Raw genomic sequence first — 26,244 nt, 5'->3', positions numbered from 1 at the left:
CTTATTAAAATAAACTAAGGTTCCGCTGCTTATTTAGTTCTAGGTGAAACGACTAAGTGTGAGCAATGGGTGCCGGTCTAGCTTGAAGTGGTTAAAATTTCGGTTTAGAAAATTGATATTGGTCTGTATTGTATAGATCTAGGTTTAGAAAATTGATATTGGTCTGTATTGTATAGATCTAAGTTTAGAAAATTGATATTGGTCTGTATTATATAGATCTAAGTTTAGAAAATTGATATTGGTCTGTATTGTATAGATCTAAGTTTAGAAAATTGATATTGGTCTGTATTGTATAGATCTAGGTTTAGAAAATTGATATTGGTCTGTATTGTATTGATCTAAGTTTAGAAAATTGATATTGGTCTGTATTGTATAGATCTAAGTTTAGAAAATTGATATTGGTCTGTATTGTATAGATCTAGGTTTAGAAAATTGATATTGGTCTGTATTGTATTGATCTAAGTTTAGAAAATTGATATTGGTCTGTAATGTATAGATCTAGGTTTAGCGTCTAAATGTAGAAACCAGGTCTTGGTTGTAGATTTAGGTTTAGCCTTAGTCTGTTTATCTACAATATAAAAATGTGGCTTTTTGCGGCAAAATTTAGGTGTAAAATTTAAGACTATATTGAGTATTAATGTGCATTAGCTAAGGGTAGGTCTCGGTTACGAGATTAAGTAATATAGAGGTCTAAATTTAGCGTCTATAAACACAAAGAATGACTTCAATGATTGCAGAGTAAAATAAATCGGGAGCGATCTCCCCTAAACTTTCTCGAATATTCTTTTATTAAAAATCAGGGGATGGGAACTCGGGATATAGACATGAACTTTAATCCATTTTAAATACTTAAACTTTTTAAAATAGAATAAAATCTCGTAGAAAAATGAATTGCACACATGTGAACGCCAAAAAAACGTGCATAATAGTGCGGAATACTAATTAATTTACATTCGTTTTTTGAGAAATCGGAAATAGCGTAAATTAGTACTTCCAATCAACGGAAATTACTCAAAATTTGACAGAAGGTAGAGAGTTTAGATCTTTTACTTACATGTGAAATTTCATTTATCTATCTGAAATAGATCTGAAACAGACAGACACACACAAACAACGGACAGAATTGCAAAGTCCAGTTTTTACGACTCGATAACGCATAAAACGCCAAAATGTTAATATATTTGTATTTATAATTTTTGCCTGATTAAAATAAGTCCTCTATACTCCGGATGTGATGAAGGACTGAAGAGTAAAACGGTGAAAACTGTCAAAATTTCATGTTATTTTTGTGCACGATTACAATACTTTCTCTATACTTCGTATATACGAGAAAGTAAAAATATAATAAAAAATTGAATGCCGAAAAGGATATACGAAGTTAATGACGTCATTGATAATAGAGACTTAAAATATAGTTAAAAATCGAATGCCGAAAAGGATATACTAAGTTAATGAAGTCATTGGTAATAATGACATAAAATATAGCTTACAGCCTAATTTATTAAAATACTCCTTAACTCCTTTCAAACAGAATTTCAACCCCTTCCCTCTTCTCCTCTTAATTATGATCTAATCCCCCACCCTCACTCTCTCCTCTATAAATCTAATACTCATCCGTCCTTTTCTACATGATCTAACCCTTCTCTCTACTTCTTTCAGGGTTTATGTTTATTGTTGAGCATTATTACTTTCTCGTATATACGAAGTATAGAGAAAGTCTTGTAATCGTGCAAAAAAAAAATAATCGAGATTTTTACAAATCTCGACGTTTTACACCTCACTGATACGGAAAAACATAATTTTGCAATCTTGTCCGTATGTCTGTGTGTCTGTCTGTCTGTCTGTCCGTGTGTAAACACGATAACTTGAGTACCGTTACAGCTAGGTTGATGAAATTTCATATATAAGTATTTTATCAAAATCGTAGATCCGTATCAACTTTTGAGCGATTTCCGATAACCGGAAGTGGTACTTTTCCTACTTTGAATTTTTCAAAAGCCTATAACTTGAGTACTATTTTAGATAGATAAATGAAATTTCACATGTAAGTAAAAGATCTAATTCTCTACCTTCTATTAAATTTTGAGTAATTTCCGTTGACCGGAAGTAGTAATTTACGCTACTTCCGATTTCTCAAAAAACTCATGTAAATTTTAAAAGTACTAATAATATTGCGCACTATTATGCGCTTTTTTATTTGGCGTTCACTTGGTGTGCAATTAATTTGTCTACGAGATTTTATTCTATTTTTAAAACTGTAAGTATTTAAAATGGATTAAAAATCATGTCTATAGCCCGAGTTCCCATCCCCTGTTATTTTATATAAGAATATTCGAGAAAGTTTAGGGGAGATTACTCCCTGTTTATTTTTATGTTCATGTTTGTGTTTATGTTTAAAGTTGAAGTTGTGGTGAAGGTTGACTTATGGTTATGTTCATGTTTGATGTTGTGTTTGTGTTTATATTTATATTGGTCGTTGCCAATGGGCATTTCTGCAAGTAATTCTAAACTTGTAAATAAAGGGAAAAGTTGAATCTCCGACATACTGCCTCTAAAAAATTAGTTCGGTAATGTTTTTATTCGAATAATGTAGTATGTGTATAATTTAAACAATAATAAAAATTAGGCATAATTAAGTATACGGGATTAAAATTTACCCTTTCATTATACCGATTCAATTTTATTAGCAGTTTTAATTGCGGAAAATACAATGTAGTTATTAAAGGTTTGAGCGAGACAAAAGCGTTATGACTCATTATGAGGTAACTACTTAGATCTTCTTGAACAATAATTTACTTAGATCTTGTTAAAAGTGACGTCAGATAAAATCAGTTTAATAGTTTTTGTTATCTGTGATGTCGTTAACAGTCGATTACTTACCTGGCACGAATAACCTCTTATTCCCCTTTTCCTAACGCACTTAGCATTGATACTACACTTAGTACCATCAGGACAAACGTTCACGTCACTGGAGCAACCCATTTCTTGACTTCCGATATATCCCTTAAGACAAGCTCCACACAACTTGGAGCCCTACAAATAAGAAAAGTTCATTGTATACATCTAAAATTTATTTTTAGAAATTCTTGACGCACTCTTACACAAACACATTAGCAATAAACCGGGAGTGATCTCCCCAAAACTTTCTCGAATATTCTTATATAACTTGGAATATAGACATGATTTTTAATTACTTAAACTTTTAAAACTAGAATATAATCTCATAGAAAAAAGAATTGCGCACCAAGCGAACGCCAAAACAAAATGTGCATAATAGTGCGCAATATAATTAGTACTTTATAAATTTACACGCGTTTTTTTTAGAAATAGGAAATAGCGTAAATTAGTACTTCCGGTCAACGGAAATTACTCAAAATTTGAAAGAAGGTAGAGAATTAGATCTTTTACTTACATGTGAAATTTCATTTATCTATCCTAAATAGTACTCAAGTTATAGTCTTTTGAAAAATTCAAAGTAGAAAAAGTACCACTTCCGGTTATCGGAAATCGCTCAAAAGTTGATACGGATCTACGATTTTGATAAAATACATATATATGAAATTTTATCAAAATTATGTGAAAAAACGGCACTCGGTACTTAAGTTCCGTATGCATATTTAATTAAATATTTTAATTTTTTTTTAATAAAAGAAAAATATCCTTTTAAAAATATTATACTAACTGTTCGTTTTTAATTTATTGTACAAAATATTTAAGTCTCTTTTTAAAGTAAATATATTTTTACAAGCTTTTATTACAAGCTGGCTTTCTTTCTTTTGTCTGTCATGGATCGAAACTGGCGAGCGAAATTTCACCCACTTCGAACCTGCTTATTTCTATGAAACTTGACACGTGGTTCAAAACCCGACTTTACTAAACATTAGTAAAGGTATCCAATAGATACTAAAGTAACCCACGCTTTTCTTTATAGTTATTTAAATAGTAGTGTATAATTTATTTTTTACTTTTTAGTGCATTACTGCATAAAAGCTTTTATTGAAAACTTTAGGTTGTCCTCATTCTGTCTAGATCGAGCGAAATTTCGGGCACTTCTAACTGATTCGGTTCAACGTTGGCATTGGGTCAGAACATGAAGACAATGCACTCTGACATTAAATTTCACTTAATGGGGTAGGCTCCGGTTAAAATAAAAATAAAATTCTTTAATACTAGAGAGCAAACAATTTTTTTTCTATAGAGCTTTATATATGTATTTGTATTTTGATAACTATGACAACGGCGGCCATATCGAAAAATTAACCTCTTCGTAGGATTTCCACCATTCATAAAATATTACATTTTAAGCCCAATAAACAATGAATTCATAATCTTCTACCATATTTTGGGGTACTTAGCTAAAAATTTTAAGTGCAGATCTTCATACTTATTTCTTATGAATTTTCAAATAGTGGGACCGTCAAAAATACTAAAGTTAAGACCCCCCCCCCCCCCCGAAATACCTCAAAATTTAGTGTTTTTACCGGATTCAAATGTTGAATGAAAAAAAAAACACTCGACGTTTTATGTGTATGTGTGTATGATTGTGTGTATATGTGTGTCTGTGAACACGATAACTTGGGTACCGTTATTGGGCTGGTAAGTAGGTCACCAACCAGTTCTACGGCTCAATAAAACCTGCATGAGCCATAGAACTGGTTGGCAACCTACTTACCAGCCCTATAGCTAGGTTAATGAAAATGTATATATATAAGTATTATATCAAATTTTTAGTTCTGTGTCAACTTTGCAACGATTTTCGGTAGCCGGAAGTGGAGCTTATTTTTTCAAAAGCCTATCTTGAATACAGTTTTAGATAGATAAATGAAATTTCAAATGTAAGTAAAAGATCTAATTTTCCGCCTTCTTTTACCTTTTGAGTAATTACTGTTAACCGGAAGTAGTAAGTTACGCTATTTCTGATTTCTCGAAAAAAGCTTGTGAATTTATAAAGTACTAATAATATTCCGCACTATTATAAACATTTTGTTAGGCGATTACTTGATGCGCAATTCTTTCTTCTACGAGATTCTATTCTAAGTTTAAGTAATTAAAAATTGATTAAAATCATGTCTATATCCCGAGGTGCCATCCACCGTAGTGTTATATAAGAGTATTCGAGAAAGTTTAGGGGAGATCACTCCCGGTTTATTTAATCTAATATATAAAGCTCAATTCTATATGTAACACATGTTTGTCGTGGATCTTCGATGGATTTAAGTGTTAGATAATTAAAGTCCTTATGGTCTAAATTTATGAGTTAAAAAATTAATATTGAAAGTTTTGGGAAATAATTTTCATTTATCAAACAAACTGAAAGTAATAATTTTCGGCATGTTCATTAAACACAAGTTTAAAAAAAATATCATCTTTTACAAAAATTCTAATTATGTCTTTATTTAGTCCTATAGCACTTACTTCCCTTCGATAAATTAGGAAAACACAATTACTTCCCTTTATAAAACCATTGCATTAGTGGACAAGAATTTACTTTTTATTACTTTGTTTGGTGTTTGGAAAAAAAATAAATACATAATTAGCGGGGATTGATCAAGTGCAAATGTTGTAGGTATTTTACGGATAAGCTAGGAGTATTATAATTGTTCATTAAATTGAAACAGGCGCGTTCGTTTAAGTGAGTGCAAAAAGACTATGAATAAGTTGGGGTACTATAGTCGTTTATTAAGCTAAAACAGGCGATTCCGCCCCGGGCTAGACTGTGACCACTTTGCGTTTATGTTCGCGTTAGTGTTTTCTTTGTGTTTAGGTTGGGTTTGCGTTAGTGGTTGCGGTTTGATTTGGTTCGTTTTTGTTCTTTCTTTTTTCGTTTTTGTTTGTGTTTTTTTCTTTGGGTTTGTATTTGTGTTTTTGGTTGGTTTTGCGTTTGCATTTGGTTTGTTTTCGTTTGCTTTTTCGTTTTTTTTGGTGTTGTTATTGGTTGGTATTAGTGATTGTGGTTGTGGTTGGGTTTGTTGTTAGGTTTTTGTTTTCGTTTGCTTTTTTGTTTGTTTTTTCTTTGTGTTTGTATTGGTGTTTGTGGTTGTGGTTGGGTTTGTTGTTAGGTTTTTGTTTTCGTTTGTATTTGTAATTGTGTTAGCGTTATGTTTGCGTTTTGTTGTTTTGGTTTTGGTTGGTTGTGGTTTGGGTGGGCAATGCCGGGTTTATGATGATTACTAAACACACAGGTGATGGTCTTTAACAGAAAGGTTTTTCACAGAAGCCAGAGCAGGGCCTGGCCGGGACGGCCAGTATTTGACCTTTAAATCATATTTAAATAAAATTACATACCGGTGTATTAATGCACTGTGAGTTTTCTACACATCCACCGTTGTTACCATTCTCACACTCGTTCACATCTTCACATACCTAAAAATATAATTCATCACTTGAATCGGTTAGGCTATTTAATTAACAAAATGAAATACATCAAAATAAATCTTTTCCATTTAGGAAGTTGGGAGGGTTATGATATACCATGCGAAAGAAATTATTAGTTTAAATGTCAATTAACGAATTCTCTAGATTCATAACAATGTAACACTAATTTGTATGTAAATTTATATTTACCTGTTTTAAACTTCTGGCGGTATCTAACCCAATACCTTGCACTAGTGAGCTTGTGTATCCTGGGGGGCAAGGACCGCACCTAAAACCAGGCACTAGGTTCTCGCAAGATGCCATTTTGTCACATGGTTGACTTATTTCACACTAAGAATTACACACACGCATATATATATATATATATATATATATATATATATATATATATATATATATATATATATATATATATATATATATAATCTTAGTGTTAGAGTGTCGGGATTTTTTTTAACAGTTTTACAGCGTCTTAGATTGTGACCTAAAACTGAAATAGTTGTTTCAGGATCGATTAACACGGTATACCTTTTTGATCTGGAACCTACCTATAAACACCGTAGCAAACATGGACAAACAGCATTTCAAAGGGTTCACTGTTTGGGAAGCGGGTAGAGCAAACCTAAATAATATCTTTTTTTACAGAGCACAATTCTACTCTATTTCTAGGTTGTTTTATGATTATATTGAAATGTGCCCATTATAAATCGTTGATGATTATTCGGTTTTTAGAAAGTCTTAATCAAACAGTCATATTACCTTCTGTTTACTTTGACTACACGCTACATTTCCCCAACCATGGCATGGTATTTCCAGGCTTTTTTAGGTGAAGATTTGACTTTTTATTTAAACGTATATTTAAAAACTACTAGGCCCTGAAAAATGTGTGCTAAAACACACCTCATTTAAATCCTCGCATAAAGAACCATTTCCTGTTAGGCCAGTTGGACAAGGGCCGCATCTAAATCCGTGTGGAACGTCTTGACACTGGACCCCTGGGAAACAGGGTTTAGCTGCGCATGCTGAGGTCATTTGTTGACGGCAACCCCTCCTTGTTCCATCTCCAATGTACCCAGGCGGACAAGGTCCACAACGATAACCTCGTTCACTGTCAATACATCTTACATCTGGAATAATAAATGGATTCTCTAATTTTAACAGATTATTGTCGATAGATGCAGAGTAGGCCTATAGAAGAAGTATTGTAATCGTGCACAAAGATCACATGACAGCTTTCACCGTTTTACACCTCAGTATTATTTATTCTTAACTTGATTCCTTTGTTTTTAGTCCGTCATGGTCGGAAAATCGCGAGAAAAATTTTGAAAACTTCCACTGGACCGATTTATTTAAAACTTCTCACGTAGTTAAAAACTTGAAGTAAATGTTTTGTGAAGTAAAAGGTTACTTAATTAGATGATTAATTAACTCTTTAATTTAATAATTAATCAAGGTTTTCTTTATAAAGTACTAATGTTCCACACTATTATACCACACTATTACAACGCCTGCTTCCACCCCTCACCATGTTCACACTATTATACACATGGTTTGCTATTCATTTGTGCTCATTTTTTTCCCATGAGATTCTATTCTATTTGTTTTTATATTTTAAGTATTTAAAAAGTGATTAAAAATCATGTCTCTATCCCGAGTTTCCATCCCCATAGTGTTATTTAAGAACGGGAAAGTTTAGAAAGATCACTCCCGCTTTAAAAAAATGTAATAGTGAGTACAAAATGCATATGTGCACCAAATGAAAGTAAAAAAAGTGTGCATAACAGATAGAAAAATTAGTACTTTATATCAAAATATTATTTAAAAAAAAAAAAATTTAATACCTAATTAAATCATATTTTATGTGACCGTGCATTGACATCGGGTCTTGACCTACGTGAAAAGTTTTAAAGAAATCGGTCGGGTAGAAGTAATCTGTTTTTTAGAAATCGGAAATATTGCAAAGTAATACTTTCGTTTGCCGGAAATCATTTTAAAAATGAGAGAATCGAAGAAAACAAGATCTTACACCTACGTTTAAAATTTCGTCTAAATAACTAAAACACTAGGCCCTACTCAAGTTACCAGTATTTTAGAGCCAGTGTTTCTTCCCGACTTTTTTCTCCGGTGGAGAGGGAGGGGACACTGGTAAAGTAGATCTTTTCTTTATTGCAAGTCACACAAAAAATAAAGTAATCCAAGTATAAGATCTTACATGTATATAAACGAAATTTCATCTAAGTACAAGAAACAGTGCTCAAGTTTTGTCTTCACATGGAAATAGAGTAAAATACAATTTCCATTTATCAGAAATCCTTCAAAATTTGAGATACAATGTATACAATGTATTACTTATATGTGAACTTTCGTTCACCTAACTTAAACGGTACTCAAGTTATGGGCTTTCGAGAAAACAGACGTTGAGTAAATTCCACTTCCTTTTAGCGGAAATCGTTCAAAAATTGATGCAAAATTGGATATAATACGTATGCATGAAATTTCTTCAACATAACTGAAACGGTATTCAAGTTATCGTGTTCACAGACAGACAGACACACACACATACAGAGAGACACACGGATAGAATTGCAAAGCCCAGTTTTTCCGACTCTATTACGCTAAGACGCCGAAATTTTTAAAAATCTGAATTTTGAATTTTCGCCGGATTGAAATGCGTATATGATTAAGGTTACGTCATAGGATCACAACCTCCGCCCCCCCCCCCCACACACACACACCTGTTGGGATTTGTCAATTTAAATTTAAAAGACTTTTTAACTCTTAATCATCATTAAATGGAAAAGCATATTTCTTCTGCAGAAGTTGATTTTACTTTGGTCTCCCTAACTGTTGTCACCATGTATGTTCCGCACTCCTCCCAACCGCTGTGCCGTAAGAAATACTACAACTCCCTTCTTATTAGTAAGAAAAAAAGCCCACAGAAAATTATATACTAATCACATAACACACAAACTTGTTTGATGTAAACCCCGCCCCAAATTTTATGAAACTGTTATCGTATAACATTACTTCCCTATGGATGTTTCGGTTAGCGAAATTTTTTATATGGGCACATTTTTGTGAGCGATTTTTCTATGTTTGCAAGTTTTGGTTTTCGATTTATAGGCCTACTGCTAATCTATGCACAATTATCTGCTTGAGTACTTTACACTTTTGCGTATTGGTCTGTATGTGTAACATGAATTTTGTGCAAATTTCGTTTCGTGCACAATAAACTTGCAATTTTTTCTTTCTCGTAAACAGAGTAAAGAGGAGGTATTGTAATCGTGCAAAAAATTCACATGGAATTTTGTCAGTTTTCATCGTTATACACCTCAGTGTCATAGCGTAGACATATGGAATTAGACTAGACTAGTAGAGGTTACTAAGGACGGTGCGAACTTGACGGTAGACGATTTGGTGCGAGAATATTGTGCGCGTGTTCAATAAAATATTGTGGCGTGAGTATAACGTGAGTATGACGCGACAATGTACCGATGACGTAGACCGCAGTAGTGAAGTTAGTTGGGGGTTAGCCATAGTAGAAGACGGACGTATTTTGATATTGTGTAACAGATCTATAAGTGTGTGATAATAAAGTTAATGTTATTTCAGGAACGGAGCTGTTAATATAATTAATTACTGTCTACGGAAAAATAAAAGTGTTCCCGTCCTCCTTCACAAGTTTAATAGTTGCAGTGTTAATAGTAGTATTCAGAATATAGATACATAGACCAGAACTTATAGAGAATATATATAACCCCCCCCCCCCCCTCATCACACTCAGTACTTCATCATATACGCAGTTTAGGGGACTTATTTTAATCGGGCAAAAATAATAAATGCAGATTTATCAAAGCGTTCTATGCGTAACGGAGTCGTAAAAACTGGGATTTGCTATTCTGTCCGTGTGTGTGTGTGTGTGTGTGTGTGTGTCTGTGAACACGATAACTTGCGTACAGTTACAGCTAGGTTCAAGAAATTTCATATACAAGTATTATATCAAAATTGTAGTTCTATATTAACTTTTCAGCGATTTCCGGTAACCGCAAGTGGCACTTGTTTTACTTTTGATGTTAGCGAACGCACATAACTTGACTACTAGTACAGATAGATGAACGAAATTTCAAAATAAGTAAAATATCTCATTCTCTGCCTATTGTCAAATTCCGTTTACCTGAAGAAGTAATTTACGCTATTTCCGATTTCTCTAAAAACGCATTTGAATTTATAAGATATTAATAATATTCCGCATTATTATACACAGATTATTTGGCGTTCACTTGGTGCGCAATACTTTTTAACGAGATTCTATTCTATTTTAAAAAGTTTAAGTAATTAAAAATGGATTAAAAATCATGTCTATAATATATTCCGAGTTGCCATCCACCCTAGTGTTATATAAGAATAATCGAGAAAGTTAGAGGAGATCACTCCCGGTTTAATTTTTCAATGAACTTTTTTTACTTTCTCGTATATATACGAAGTATAGAGAAAGTCTTGTAATCGTGCAAAAAAAAAAAGAATCGAGATTTTTGCAAATCTCGAGATTTTACACTCACTGATACGGAAAAACATAATTTTGCAATCTTGTCCGTATGTCTGTGTGTCTGTAAACTCGATACCTTGAGTACCGTTACAGCTAGGTTGATGAAATTTCATATATAAGTATTTTATCAAAATCGTAGATCCGCATCAACTTTTGAGCGATTTCCGATAACCGGAAGTGTAACTTTTTTTACTTTGAATTTTTCAAAAGCCAATAACTTAAGTAATATTTTAGATAGATAAATGAAATTTCACATGTAAGTAACAGATCTAATTCTCTACCTTCTGTCAAATTTTGAAAAATTTCCGTTGACCGGAAGTACTAATTTACGCTATTTCCTATATCTCAAAAAAAAAAACGCGTGTAAATTTATGAAGTAGGGGCCTACTACTAATATTGCGCACTATTATGCACATTTTATTTGGCGTTCACTGGTGTGCAGTTCTTTTTTTCTAAGACATTTTATTCTATTTTAAAAAGTTTAAGTATTTAAAATGAATTTTAAATACATGAATATATCCCGAGTTCCCATCCCCTATTTTTTTATATAAGAATATTCGAGAAAGTTTAGGGGAGATCACTCCCGGTTTATAATTCATTTATCTAATAAATAGTAATCTCAAAATAGGGTTTTTTATTGTGTTTATCATTTGGCTTTTTACCTAACATAGATTTTTAAATACCTCTTACCTGGAAAACATGGATTGTCTGCGCATGTTGTAATTCGGGTGCAGGAAACACCGTCGCCATAATAACCAACTGGACAAGGTCCGCAACGGACGTTTCCTTCAGTTTCAATACATCTTACTCCTGAATAACAGGAAGTATTTGAACACCGAGACCTAGTTCTCGAAGTCGTGGTAGGTGGATTAATTTCATTGCCTGTAAATATTTTATACATGTATATATATATATATAAATAAATAAATAAATAAATAAATAAATAATATATATATATATATATATATATATATATATATATATATATATATATATATATATATATATATATATATATATATCTTGAACCTTCACCCGGTGATAGTTGACGGGAAGGAGTAATGTCATTCTACAGTGCCCATTGTGTAACGTTTCGGTTTTAAAAATAACTTTGCAATGCCCTATTTAGATGGCAATACCATAGTATCTCGGAAAACGCCCACCAAACGCACAAATGGACTTCATGGCTTATTTGTGACGTATTCATTTGTTTATATCAGCCATTAATCAAGAAATTAATTATTAGCTATTTGTAATTGATTTTTACAGCTATTTGAAAACAGTTTAGTATAATTTCAAAGGAATTTTTTTATCCAAATGTTTTCTTCGATTATTTTTTGTGTGTAGTCGAAGAACGGAGTGGGGGGGGGGGGGGGATTACAAATTTAAATTCTTGACTCAGTCGCGTCCCTTCTTTAATAAGTAAACTTGAGCAGTTGAAGAGGTCAATTTTTAAACCCGTAATAAGACATTTCTAATAATTGGGTATTTATCCAGGTACCTACGACAGGAGTCCTATCTCTTTTCCAAATATCAAGTTTGTGTCGCACAAGGCCATGGTCAGTCTAGGTCAGTGGCGTAGCTAGGATTTTCGGGCCCCTATGCAAAAATTAACAGTGGGACCCTTTGTCAGCTGTTAGGCTACAATGGCGTTAACGAAGGAATCAAATGTTACTTAAGATGGAGGGTTTTCAAAAATATAAATATTCTGTACATTATGTATTTTATACGTCTTGATTGTGTATTTCTACTATATTATTATGTAGGCCTACAACCCCGTAGTTATTTAAAATGTTACAGGCTTACAGTTAATTTTTTTTTAATTAGCCAAACACAGTAGTGTCACAAGGTGGGGCAGAGGTGCGGTCCACATCGGATGACATCATGACAAAACATTGTAAAATTTACTGTCAAAACTATGTTATATCCAGCTAAAAAAATAAAAGATAAGTCAGAGAGGGATGACACCCCACCGAAAGTGCACAGTTGTTGAGGGCTATGGGGTTACACCTTTGGTTTAAGCGTAGGGTAACACCCGACCTTGTGATGCCACTGACAAAACACAATTGTTTTTACATTTCTCGAGATTTATTTAGATATCTTTTTTCTGTTTTTAACTTTGAAAAATGATTAATAAGTTCCTTGAGGTCCATTTTAGCTGCTCCTGTATGTTAGATACTTAGAATGGCCACGTTACTGACCCAATGGGCATATCTACAATATATATATATATATATATATATATATATATATATATATATATATATATATATATATATATATATATATATCAATGTGTCGGTATGTCTGACTGTTTGTCTTCTATGCATTGCTACATCTTTCACCCGATCGCCATGAAACTTTGGGAAGTTGTTAAGAATAATTTTTGGGAGGTACCTGTGGGGAAAAAAATTTCAAATTCGCAGGGATGGCGCCCCTTCAGGGAGCAATTGGGTGCCCCGGGCTATCCCGTGTCCGCTATGGTGCCTGCATCATTTTAAACAGTGCGATAGAATAAGACTGGGCGTTCTTGTCGTTCAAGATGGTTGGGTTTATTCTACGCTTATTATTGTTAACCTAAAATATTTTATAAAGATATCGCTTATAATATTAAAACAAATTTAGAATTAATGTCGAAAAAAAAGCATACGGCTATTTCTGCAAATATCACAAGCCGTTAAAGCTTCCCTAAGACTGCGAGTCTCCTGTGTCTGTAATAAATTTAAAAAAAACATACATGGTGAGCGAATAATCTAACTCTAGACATGGGGGCTTTTTTGTGTTACCTGAGTACACATTAAAGGTTTTTTATTGATGTTAATTATATAGGTTGATAAATGGAAATGGTGATGCAGATTCACAGCCATATGAGATGCATTTACTTATTAAAGATGTGTACTTCAAATAATAAAACTTTATTTTATTTGCTTTTTGAAACACAGAGTGTAACATGTATTTGTTTTACTTTGCTTGAAATAAACTATCCAAAAAATCAATTGACTAGTTTAAAAGCTGTTTAATGTACAATCGGAAAATCCATGAAAAGACTTTTAGATTTACCTGCATTCTCATTTCTTGACGCATCTCAGATATTGCTCGAGTTAGTGCCACAATAACAGATTCAGTATTTGGCTGGTTGATAGTCTGTTCTGTTAAATGGATAGTTGGCACAAATACATTATTTAAAATTTAGGTGTAAAATATTACAACAAGAGCTCAAAGACTTAAAATCCTATAACTGAAATCATATATCGACGACCTTTTAATATTGGAAAACACAAACGCGTGTTTACGCCACAAGCACCCGCATATTTTCCCGGTGTGCTTCTATCACTATTTATTAAAATGTATTTGTGGAGGGATTGTTTAGGAGAGTTGTGAATGATTGTTTTAAAGAGTTGTGAAGGATTGTTTAGGAGAGTTGTTAGGGATTGTTCTAGCAGATTATTTAGGAGAAAGATGGATTGTTCTAGCAGATTGTAGAGGAGAAAGATGAAGAATAATCAGGAAGATAAATACTAAAACACAAAATATAAACATTCTTTATATAGAGTTTCATGGATACTGTATTACACCGCTTCTGAACGCACTGCGCAAATGCAAAATATAATGGGCGGAAAGGAAATGAGATCGCCTATTTGGCCTATAGAAATACTTGAAAAATTGAAAACAATTTAACCTTCACTGAATTTAGTTTCAAGTGCAAGCAAACACTCCCAGTTGTATAATGCACCAGTGTGACAAAAATGAACGCGATCCGTTCAGCCGTTAGGACTTCCATACAGTACAGGCAGACATACTTCGAGTTATATACATACAAGCCCCCCCCCCCCCCCCCAACCCCCCGAAGAGATGCCTGGAAAAAAAATTGGTTAGGATTAGAGTTAGTAATAGGGTCTTGATTAACGTTAGGGTTAAGAGTAGGTTAAGAGTTGGGGGTTAGGATTCATTGTGTTTAGGGTTAGGTTCAGGGTTCGTCAGCGTGCGGTGTATTGGGGGTTGGAAAAGACTGCGGGAAAATAACCGGGGGGGGGGGGGTAATTGACCCTAAAAAACGTTTTAATAACAAGATTTTATGTAACAATGCCCTTGTCGTAGATTTGTCTTTGTCCGTCATAGATCAAAACTACCGAGCGAAATTTCGAATACTTCTAACTCACCGATTCGTTTCAAGCTTGGCACACGGGTCATAACCCGCTGAGAATGCAATCTGACATCAAAATTTGACTTCATTGGAAATCACTCAAAATTGACAAAATGAAGCGATTAGTATACCTATTTATAAAATATCCTTAATCAAAAGGAAACTGTATTAATATTATCTATATTTTTGCATTCGAAAATGGAGTGTAATACCTTTTTCGGATATCGGAGGTTACTCCAAAATTGTGAGTCATCAAAGAACAAGATCTAATACTTGTATATACAATTTCGTCTAAATAATTGGAACACTACTCAAGTTGTTGTGTTCTCAAGGAAATAGAGCCACGTACCACTTCCGGTTACCGGAAATAGTACAATGGTTGAAAGAATCTTCGCAAATAATGTAATAATTATATTTTAATTTTGTCTACCTAGCTTTAACGGTAGGCCTACTCAAGTTATTGGTTTTTCAGCAACCGGAAGTAGAGTAAGTACCACTTCTGGTTACCCAAAACGTTTAAAAGTCGATGCAGAGCTACACATTTACTATAATACTTATATATGAAATATCGTCAATATACCTTACAAAGTACACAAGTTATCGTGTTTACAGACATATAGACAACAGACATACAGACAAAATGGAAAGTAAATTCTTCCGACTCCACTTCCGGTTACCGGAAACCGCTGAAAAGTTGATACAGAGCTACAAATTTTGATATAATACTTATATATGAAATTTCATCAACCTAGATGTAACGGTACTCAAGTTATCGTGTTTACAGACAAACACACACACACATACATACACACAGACATACGGAAAAGGATGCAAAATTATGTATTTCCGACTCAGGGAGGTGTAAAACGTCGAGATTTCTCGTATACGATAAAAAGTAAAAAAAAAGCGCGGGTCACTATATTGCGTATTGAATAGTTTAGTTCAAAATTTGTTAGATATTTAATTTTTTTTTAAATTTAATTAAAACTAGAAAAATTATTTCATTAAAAAAAGTTTATAAAATACATTTTAGTAATCAGGTTTTAAATATGTAGTAAAAGTTTTCAAAAATAAAATGATTTTCTTTAAATATTGATCAGTTTTCATAAAACTAACGAAAACATGTTTCGCTGTATTATATATTGTATAATTTTAGTCAAATATTCTGAACGACCCGCGCTTTTTGTACCTACATTAGACTTAAAGATATTTGTTAGTTTTTTTAAAGAATTCAAACTACTTTTTTTTAAAATTATAGTAAAAGTTTTTCATTAATGCTATTTGTTATTGCAGACTTATTTCATGGGTTACCTGCATCTTGTCTTGAGTTGTCCTTGTTTTGCATAGATAACCGATCCCCTGTATAACCCTCGACATCTCTGTTATTGTCTTTCTCGGTTACTAACGGTCCTCCTCGTTGAAGCTCGGCTTCAGTTTGCCTGACTAACTCGCGCTCCTTTTCAACCTGTTGTCTGGCACGCTCAAACTCAACCTGCTTTCTAAAACGCTCTAATTCGAATTCCTCTTGCTGTTTTTTTATGTCCTGCTTTACGCGTTCTGATTCCTCTTTTTCTCGCCTTTCGTTGTTTTCATTCAATTCGATATTTTCTTCAAATGCTTGTCTACTGTGAGTGGCCAAACTTTGTTTAGACCATTCCGGAATTTTCAGCGTTGGACTAGGTGTTGTCGTCTGTTCTTGTGTAGTTTGATAAGGGCAGCCAGTGAGTTTCAACATATCATGGAGAGATACTCCAGCATACCATTGAAATGATGATATTGTTTTCTAGAATATAAATGTAATATATATATATATATACATATGTGTGTGTATATATATATATATATATATATATATATATATACATATGTGTGTGTGTGTATATATATATATATATATATATATATATATATATATATATATATATATATATATATATTAAATACACGCAAATTGCTAAAACATATTAAACATTCTTAAACGTATCTATGTCAAATATCATTTTCGTTTAGATTCCTAGATTAAAGTGGATACATTTTAATAACAGTAGGGTAGAAAAATATAATTAATTAAACTGTTTTGTAATTTTGTCAAGTGAACTAATTTAAAAATAAATTCAACTCACGCTAATAATAAAATGTGAATACAACATCTACAAGAAGGAATTATTGTTGGAATAATATAATTAAGTCTTTATAGTTATTTAAATAGTAGTCTATAATTTATTTTCTCTTTTTAGTACATTAGTACATAAAAGCTTGATATTAAACGTTTGTTATGTAATTTTTTTTCCATCTTAGCCAAAACTTACAGAAAATACAGGACTCTAGCCTTCAACAATGTTATCAAGTTGATAGTGAATTTGCTCTTAAGCTCAAAATGCTACCTGCGTTGGCTTTTGTGCCCACTGAGCCAGTGGCGGAACTAGAAAAAACGAGCCCACCCGCGGCATATCATACGCCGCTATTTAGTTGTTTTATTTTCTACTTTTCAGTAATTCATAATTTGTGAATTCTACAGTACCAATGCTGCCACTGAAAATATTTGCTTTAAAACACTATCAGTAGGTCGTTAAGAACGATACTACCTCCACCCTCTTTTCCCCCAACCCCTACCCTACACCCACCCACCCACCACCCCCCACCCCCCGCGAAAGCAATCTCCTCTTATTTACCTCCCCTAAGTTTAAAATAGTTTCAAACTAAATTATCTGCCCCTAATAGCCGTCACTAAACCCGCTCTATGATTGTAAACATTTAGCGTGAACCAGTTTATGTTTGTGACAAGAACCTAAAAACAATGACGTCACGTGTTTAAACTACGGAAAGTACACAACACTAATGGCGTCATCTTACAATTTTAGAATATGTAGAAATGAACTATTTCATTTAAATTTGATTTAGATCAATAGATCTACATATCAGGACGTATGATATGAAATGTATAGTTTTCTCGGCCAAAACTAATACAAATTACTTTTTAAAAAAAGATAAATACAATTGAACAACCGTGATTTTAACTGAATCATTTAAGTCTCTTAATCAGTGTATGCATTTAATATGGTGTTGCGTTGACTAATAATATATAATATATAATCTAATTGGTTTTATTTTTTCTAATAGGTAGGCCCAATAGGTGGCCTATGTTATTTTTAATTTGTCGAGTTTTTAGCTATTTAGTTATTTCTTAGTCACTAATATGGTTTAACGAATAGTTAAAAAATATTGTGTTTTAGCCATAATAACTATTATAGAAATTATTTTTAAAAAACAAGTAAAACATTAAAAGGCCTATAATATATAGGCCTATAATTCACGTGAAGTAGGTACCCATGGCTAGTTTATAAGAACTAGTTACAGCAGTAATTTATTAAAGAATCCATTTATTGTTATTTAATTAAAACAAAAATTACACACAACACTTATATCTGAAGCGAAGATTCTCCTTAGCTGAACTTCTGTCTGGTCCAAACCCATGTCCATGCAATCAACAAATAAGGTAATTCCATTATTAGGTTGAGACAACTTTGAAAACATCATTAGAATCTTGATTCTTTGGCCAGTGTGCAGAGCTGGTGTTGGGAAGCCAAGCTGGTAGTCTCGACCGTCAACGTCGGTCAATGAGATAATTACTAGAAAGATTATACATTGTTTAGTCAAAATGAAATACAAAGCTTTTACCTAAATAATTTTGTTAAAAAATATAAAATGAGCTAATATTTATGTATCGTTTTCCGTAAGCTATTACGTCGCATCGTTATATTTTTACAAACTTTTAGTTTACACGATTCCTCTGTCCTTCGTCAGTTGTCGTATGTCTGTCTCAATCCTAGGGAGAGTGAAATTTCGGGCTCTTTTAACCGATCAATCAATTTCTCTGAAAATCGGCACGTTGGTCAAAACCCGTATTATAATATAATTAAAGAAAATAATTTATTTTCTCCTCTTTAGTGCTCTATTGCATAAAAGCTTGTTATTAAAACTTTTTTTGGAAGCTTTTATTTAACTTGCTTCCTCTTACATTCTGTCGAGAGTCTGTCGAGCGAAATTTCGGGCACTTAAAACTGACAGATTAGTTTCGATGTTTGCACGTCGATCAAGACATAAAGACAATGCAGTCTTACATTAAAAGGGTAGGCTCCGGGGAAAAAAACGTGAAAAAAACTTTTTAATTAATAATCTTTTTATTTATTTATTTGTGTATGTATAAGGAAAATATATGAGTGCTAAATGAATATATATAATTTTCAGACACAATTAGAATTTTTGTGAAGAGTGATACATTTTCTTTAATTTTGTTTAATGCACATGCCGTCAATTAACACCATAAGTTTGGAAAATGAAATTTGTTTTATAACACCTTCAATATTAATTTTTTAAATCATTTATTTAGATGACGAGCACTTTAGATATATAACATTATGGCGATCAAGTCTATTTTTTAAAATATTTTTTCTTGAAATCACGGAGCCGTACGCCCGATTTCCGCCACATTCAGAATTCAACTGTTTTGTTAGATTCGAGAAAGTTTAGGGGATATAACTATGCTGTTTAGTAATGCAACTCTATTGTAATTTATTTTTAAATTGAAAGTACTGAAAACAATTAAAATCGTTTTAATTACGAACTTTTATGTAATAATGCACTAACAATTAGAAAATAAATGATTTTCTTTAAATCCTATTATATAAAAAATTCATAAAAAACGTTTTAATAACAAGCTTTTATGTAATGATGCACTAAAAAGTAGAAAATAAATTATAGACTACTATTTAAATAACTATAAAGAAAAGCGTGGGTCACTTTAGTATCTATTGGATACCTTTACTAATGTTAAGGAAGACACCCACGCTTTTCTTTATAGTTATTTAAATAGTAGTCTATAATTTATTTTCTACTTTTTAGTGCATCATTACATAAAAGCTTGTTATTAAAACGTTTTTTATGAATTTTTTTTCAGTACTTTACATGTTTTATCTACAATAGAGTTACATGACTAAAAACCATTGCGCGCCTACTGAATATCACGTTCAGTAGGCGCGCAATGGTTTTTGAACGCAGCCATTACGTGGTCGTGATGGCGCAGCTATTGATGACGCGTGTGGTGTGGTTGGCTAGACATGCCTACTAATTCGGTCCAAATTTTAATTAATTCATAAAACATCAATTAGGCATCCAATTAAGTAAAATTTAGTTTCAGATTGCATTGTCTTCATGTCTTGACCCACGTGCCAACTGTGAATCGTGTCGGTCAAGTAGAACTGTCCGAATTTTCACTCCTGCGTTTCCGTCAAGACAGACAGAGGAAGTGAGTTAAATAAAAGCTTGTAATAAAAAGTCAATGTTTGCACCTCTCTCTCTCTCTCTCTCTCTCTCTCTCTCTCTCTCACACACACACACACTCTCTCTCTCTCTCTCTGTCCACATGTCCCGAGCAGTGTTTCTTCCAGACTTTTTTCTCGGGTGGGGGGACGAAGACACTGGTAAAAGTATATTATTTTCTACAAGCCGGCCCGCGGCATATCATACGCCGGTATTTAGTTGTTGTTTTTTCTACTTCTCAGTAATTCATAATTTGTGGATTCGACAGTACCAACGCTGCCACTGAAAATATTTGCTTTAAAACACTATAAGTAGCTCGTTAAGGACCATACCCCCCCTCCTTCCCCCCCTCCGTTAAAGTAAACTCCACTTCGTTATCTCCCCCCTACGTTTAAAATCGTTTCAAACTAAATTATCTGCCCCTAATAGTGGTAACTAAACCCGGCTCTGCTTGTAAACATTTAGCATGAACCACAGCTCACCAGACCATGCAGGGGTGGGGGTGGTAGGGAGCGCGCTTACAGCTTGTTTTTTAGCGTCTCCCAGAAGAGAATTATATATATACGAGCCGACCCGCGGCGTATCATACGCCGCTATTTAGTTGTTTTATTTTCTACTTTTCAGTAATTCATAATTTGTGAATTCAACAGTACCAACGCTGCCACTGAAAATATTTGCTTTAAAACACTAGCTCGTTAAGGACGATAACCCCCCCCCCTCCCCCTCAGTTAAAGTAAACTCCACTTAGTTACTTCCCCTAGGTATAAAATAGTTTTAAACTAAATTATCTGCCCCTAATAGCCGTCACTAAATCCGGCTCTACGATGTAAACATTTAGCGTGAGCTACAGCTCACCAGACCATGTGGGAGTGGTTGCGATATGCCTAGAGAGGAAAAGAGGGGACTGCTCGGCGCGCTTACAGCTTGTTTTCTAACGTCTCCCAGAAGAGAATTGTATATATATATATATAGATAGATAGATAGATAGATAGGAATTTCCATTTCATTCGGGAGGGCAGTAGACTTTCTTCGGGTGGGGGGGGGGGGGGGGGCGCAGCACCCCGGAAAGATGCCTGGAAGAAAAACTGGTTCCGAGCCTTAGAGATCAGTATCTGGAACAATATATGGAATACTCAAAGACACGGATTTATGTTGAAAATAGTTTGTTGGATGTTTTAAATATATAAACTTAATTTTATTCAAAGAAAGAACATAAAAATAAAGCAATCTTTGAATGTAGAAACATATTTTTCATTATGCAACCGGAAAAGTGTTTATGGTTGTGACAAGAACTCAATAAACAATGACGTCACATGCCACATGTATAAACTACACAAAGAACACAACACTAATAACGTCATCTTTCAATTTTTCAGATGAACTAAACCCCACTTCACTTTGTAAAAGTTTCCCTTTCAAACCTGACGGCCTATGGGGCAAGTGAAGTAGGGTTCTGTGACCTTGGCATATGAAGAGATAGTGTGGTCAGCACTATGCCCAGCCGCCTTTACTTTCCCTAACGTGAGTTTGGTACCCATCAGAGTTGGGTGGTCTCAGGGACGGTTTACTGACTTGAACCCGGATTCGAACTCGAGACTAACGGGTTAGCAGTCCAGCTCTCTACCGCTAGACCACTCCGGCCCTTACTTCACTTTGTATTGGAGTCTAATTTTTTTTTCTGATTTATTAGTTCAAATATTTTTGTCTTTTCTGACAAAGGATACTTTTAAAATTAATTAAAACCTATTTTTCTAAACTTTTTAGAATAGCTGAATATTTTTATCTGTTAAATGTAAAAGGTCACGTAATCGTACATTTGGTCGCCAGTGTCAACAATATATGGGTAGGCATAACTAAATAGTACATGATGTGTAGCTTGAAATACTTTACATTACCAAAAAAATAGATTTTTAGTGTGTTCTTTAGTTTCAATTTTAACAAGATGTTATGATAATGCCTCCAACTCTTACCTAGAATTGGAAGGGGGGGGGGGGGGGTAAGCGAGATCTTTACTACAGTTGTAGTTGTAACAATGTCCATATATATTAATGATCAGTGCACGAGTGCAGATATATTTAAACTTTGCAGTCAGCTTGGAAATAAACCCTTATTAGATTCCTTTAAAAGAATATAGCCCTTGTCTACGAAAAAAACATTGTTAAGTCCTCTAAATTATGTTGACCGTTTATGGTGGCTATTCATTACATATTTACAGGTTATAGTTGTAAAGAACGACTGTTAAGACACTAAGGGTAAGAATTTAGCCTATATAGTTGTATTTAATAAGCAAGTGTATTTTGGTGTCGCCCTACCATATCGCAATAATTGTGGAACCAGCTAAGTATAAATACATATTTATAAAATAAAGATAAATTGACTGAGGCACTCTAAATAAATGTTCTTACTTTTAAATGTACTACTGGTTCAAGAGACTAATAATTATTTCAACAAAAATATTTTCTTTATGCACTGTTCCAGCCACCATTGGACCGCATATAAATAAATCGTATCGTACCTGATACGAGCTATGGTTATTCTATATTTCTATGTACCCAGATCTACTGTAGGTGCCATAATTTATTTATTTTCATTTTTTTTTTAAAAGACGCATTTTAGACATATTGTGAACCCCTGCACTCTTCTGATCAAACGTGTGTTTCAAACGTACTTGTTATAGGCATAAATGTTCCACGACATTTGTATTTACTTATCAAGTATTCTCTTTAACCAGACACTTTTTGGTGATGTTTTAAAAATGTAGAAAATTTGTGTTTTTTACTTCGCTTTTTAATTGTATCAAAAAGTGAGGAAAGTCAATTTAAAGCCAATTTATTTAAATGATGTACTTATTTTTGAAGTTTGAAAACAATGATTCTGTTTTCTGTATGTGTGTTTGTGATGAGTTCAAAAGATTGTGTTTGTGACATATAATTTTACAGATATAACCTCTCAAACATGGCACCTTTTAGGGTGTTGGAAAAAAAACCTTTTCAAACGTCATAACTTTTTTACTACTTGAGATATATGAACAAAATTAGTACCCACTATCTTATAGCAGCTTTAAAAATAGATCTGAGGCCGTTTTAAAAATCAGTTTGACACCCCTACTAATATCGTTCAACGTGTAGTAAAGCACATTGCGTTTTGACCAATAACTATTTTATAAATATTTTTTTCAAAAAAGAATAACATTAAAATACATAGGTCTATAATTCACGTGTAACGGTTACCCGACAGCTAGTATAATGATATAACAATACAATACTATAGTTATTTGAATAACAACTGTAAAGAAGAGTGTAATATATTGAGCTTTATATTGAGGGGAACTCACTCTTCTTGTATTAGTCTTATAATGTTTGAGTGATGTCCCTTGCATGTAATGTTCCGTTTCCGATTCAGAATAAAAACAAGGTACATAGAAAATGGCTTCCTCGTCTGTTGTATTATCTGTCTAGATAACAAATCCACAACGTGAATCTCTTCCTAAATATTAGCCAAGGTATCCAATAGAAAATAATATAGTTATTTAAATAGAAGTGTATTATTAAATATTTACAGAAAATCATTTATTTTTATCCCTTTTAGTGCATTATTACATAAAAGCCAGTTATTTAAACGTTTTTTTTTATTAATTTAAAAAAAATAAAGTTTGTTTATGGATTGTGGCAAATAATGTAACTCAATTTTAACCCACTTGTAATACAACTATTTCATTTAAACTTTCGAGATTATTCTCTGATGAAAAAAAGGATAGATAACAAGATTAATACTGGCGGTCGCTCTACTAACTGGCCATCGACGGTGAATTGTTTGGTTACGGTTGGCTGATTTCTTTCCTCGGAGCCTACCATTAGAGATAGCAAGCTGTTGATAGGGTTTTAAGGCAAATTTTTTTTTCGTATGTGCAGTCGACGTCATTAACAGCGAATTACTAAAAAAAATTAACAGAAGAAAATAAAACAAATTTAGAAAATTAATAACAAAAAGCTTTTAAATGCACTAATATAAGATAGTATAACCAATGTACTTACTTAAATAAAAACATCTGCTGCTAAAATGTGTATGTGGGTCTAATGAGCTACCATAGCTTGCAAAAAAGATTTTTATTTTTTTATTTGTATAATCGTTTTTTAGTTCACCACGTCTGATTGTTTGTTTTGTTTGTTTGTGATATGTGGTAAATCTTGTAATATAATTTGAGCCACTTATGTGGTTTTAATTTTTAAAAAAAAGCAGGTTTGTTTTTGTTTTCTTATCTTATTCCATTTAAAAGCCTATTAGTTATAAGATTTTTACTTTCTCGTATATACGAAGTATAGAGAAACTATTGTAATCGTGCACAAAAATCAACTGAAATTTTAACAATTTTCACCGTATTACACCTCAGTCCTTCATCACATCCGAAGTATAGAGGACTTATTTTAATCGGGCAAAAATTATCAATCCAGATTTATCAAAATTAAGAGGTTTTATGCGTAATCCAGTCTGAAAAACTGGGCTTTGCAATTCTGTCCGTATGTCTGTGTGTCTGTGTGTGTGTGTGTGTGTGTCTGTGCGTGTGTAAACACGATAACTCGAGTACCGTTACAGCTAGGTTGATGAAATTTCACATATAAGTATTTTATCAAAATCGTAGATCCGTATCAACTTTTGGGCGATTTCCGATAACCGAAAGTGGTACTTTTTCTACTTTGAATTTTTCAAAAACCTATAACTTGAGTACTATTTCAGATAGATAAATGAAATTTCACATGTAAGTAAAAGATCTAATTTTCTACCTTCTGTTAAATTTTGAGTAATTTCCGTTGAACGGAAGTAGTAATTTACGCTACCTCCGATTTCTCAAAAAAACTAATGCAAATTTTTAAAGAACTAATAATATTGCGCACTATTATGCACTTTTTAGCGCTATTTCAAAAAAAGAAAAATTGCGTTTGATAATGCGTCATTTCTGGATGGATGTATGGATGTGTGGATGTGTGGATGTGTGTCCGCAGCCTTTAAGTCGTATCTCCTCCTCAACGAAGCAATATCGAGGACTAGTTCCAAAGCAAATATGTTAAGCAAGTTCCAAGGATGATTGTGGGCCAAAAAAATTCCCGGAATTCCTTCCTGGATTTCCCCGAAAAGCCAAAAAACCTCGAACAAATGCACTTTTTGCTCCATATCTCGGCAACCAGACCACTTAGCGACTTGAAACATTTACCAATCGATCCTGCTATAATTTAGACCAATATTGCCGAAGAAAGTTTTCAAAAATATCCTTTCGTTCGGTCACAAAAAATTAATTAAGAACATTTAAACTGAGCAGCGTGTAGGTTTTTAGCGCAAAGCTGAGGTTCGAAAGGATTTTACCATAGCGAATAAGCGGAGGTTCGAAAGGATTTTTTTTTCGACTGATACGGGAGGCTAGCCTATCGCAACGTGGGATCGTTCGCGTCACTGCGCGCGGCGCGGCCAGAGAGAGAGAGAGAGAGAGAGAGGCGAGCTACGCGTCGCTCGTTTTTTTCCACGTGCTAATGTTTGCAAACAAGAGGGCGGGTTTTAATCAGAGTCAAATACTGATATAAACGTTTTAATATTTGGGCACCGTTGCTGAATATATGATTTATCTCGATTTAAAATTGTTATGGATAACATAAGGAAATTGCGCTTAAATTGTCACTAGACTTTTTATTAACTTATTTGGCGTTCACTTGGTGTGTAATTCTTTTGTCTACGAGATTTTATTCTATTTCTAAAGCTTTAAGTATTTAAAATGAATTAAAAATCATGTCTATAGCCCGAGTTCCCATCCCCTGTTGTTTTATATAAGAATATTCGAGAAAGTTTAGGGGAGATCACTCCCGGTTTATTT

The 26,244-nt window shown here is 33.3% G+C and overlaps 1 protein-coding gene across 5 annotated transcripts in view; it reads right to left on the bottom strand.

Annotated features, from left to right (window-relative positions):
* Positions 1 to 26,244, bottom strand: part of LOC131954034 (cartilage oligomeric matrix protein) — an 86,173-nt gene that overhangs the window by 40,171 nt on the left and 19,758 nt on the right. For 4 of the 5 annotated variants that reach the window (XM_059317544.1, XM_059317519.1, XM_059317526.1 and 1 more), the window contains exons 4-12: positions 18,480 to 18,694; positions 16,377 to 16,848; positions 13,982 to 14,070; positions 13,572 to 13,632; positions 11,612 to 11,803; positions 7,276 to 7,502; positions 6,565 to 6,705; positions 6,286 to 6,363; positions 2,881 to 3,033 (exon numbers count right to left, since the gene is read on the bottom strand). In XM_059317544.1, coding sequence (XP_059173527.1) covers positions 2,881 to 3,033; positions 6,286 to 6,363; positions 6,565 to 6,705; positions 7,276 to 7,502; positions 11,612 to 11,803; positions 13,572 to 13,632; positions 13,982 to 14,070; positions 16,377 to 16,848; positions 18,480 to 18,694 — 1,628 coding nt within the window. Of the gene's footprint in view, positions 1 to 2,880; positions 3,034 to 6,285; positions 6,364 to 6,564; positions 6,706 to 7,275; positions 7,503 to 11,611; positions 11,804 to 13,571; positions 13,633 to 13,981; positions 14,071 to 16,376; positions 16,849 to 17,374; positions 17,459 to 18,479; positions 18,695 to 26,244 lie in introns of those variants that run through there. The other variant, XM_059317554.1, reaches the window with a different exon arrangement.

Source organism: Physella acuta, unplaced genomic scaffold (assembly GCF_028476545.2).
Source record: "Physella acuta isolate Inbredline_101_S28 unplaced genomic scaffold, ASM2847654v3 ptg000078l, whole genome shotgun sequence".
Classification (NCBI taxonomy): domain Eukaryota; kingdom Metazoa; phylum Mollusca; class Gastropoda; family Physidae; genus Physella; species Physella acuta.
Note: the sequence above shows the minus strand (reverse complement) of the source record. Positions and strands in the feature narration are given on the sequence as shown.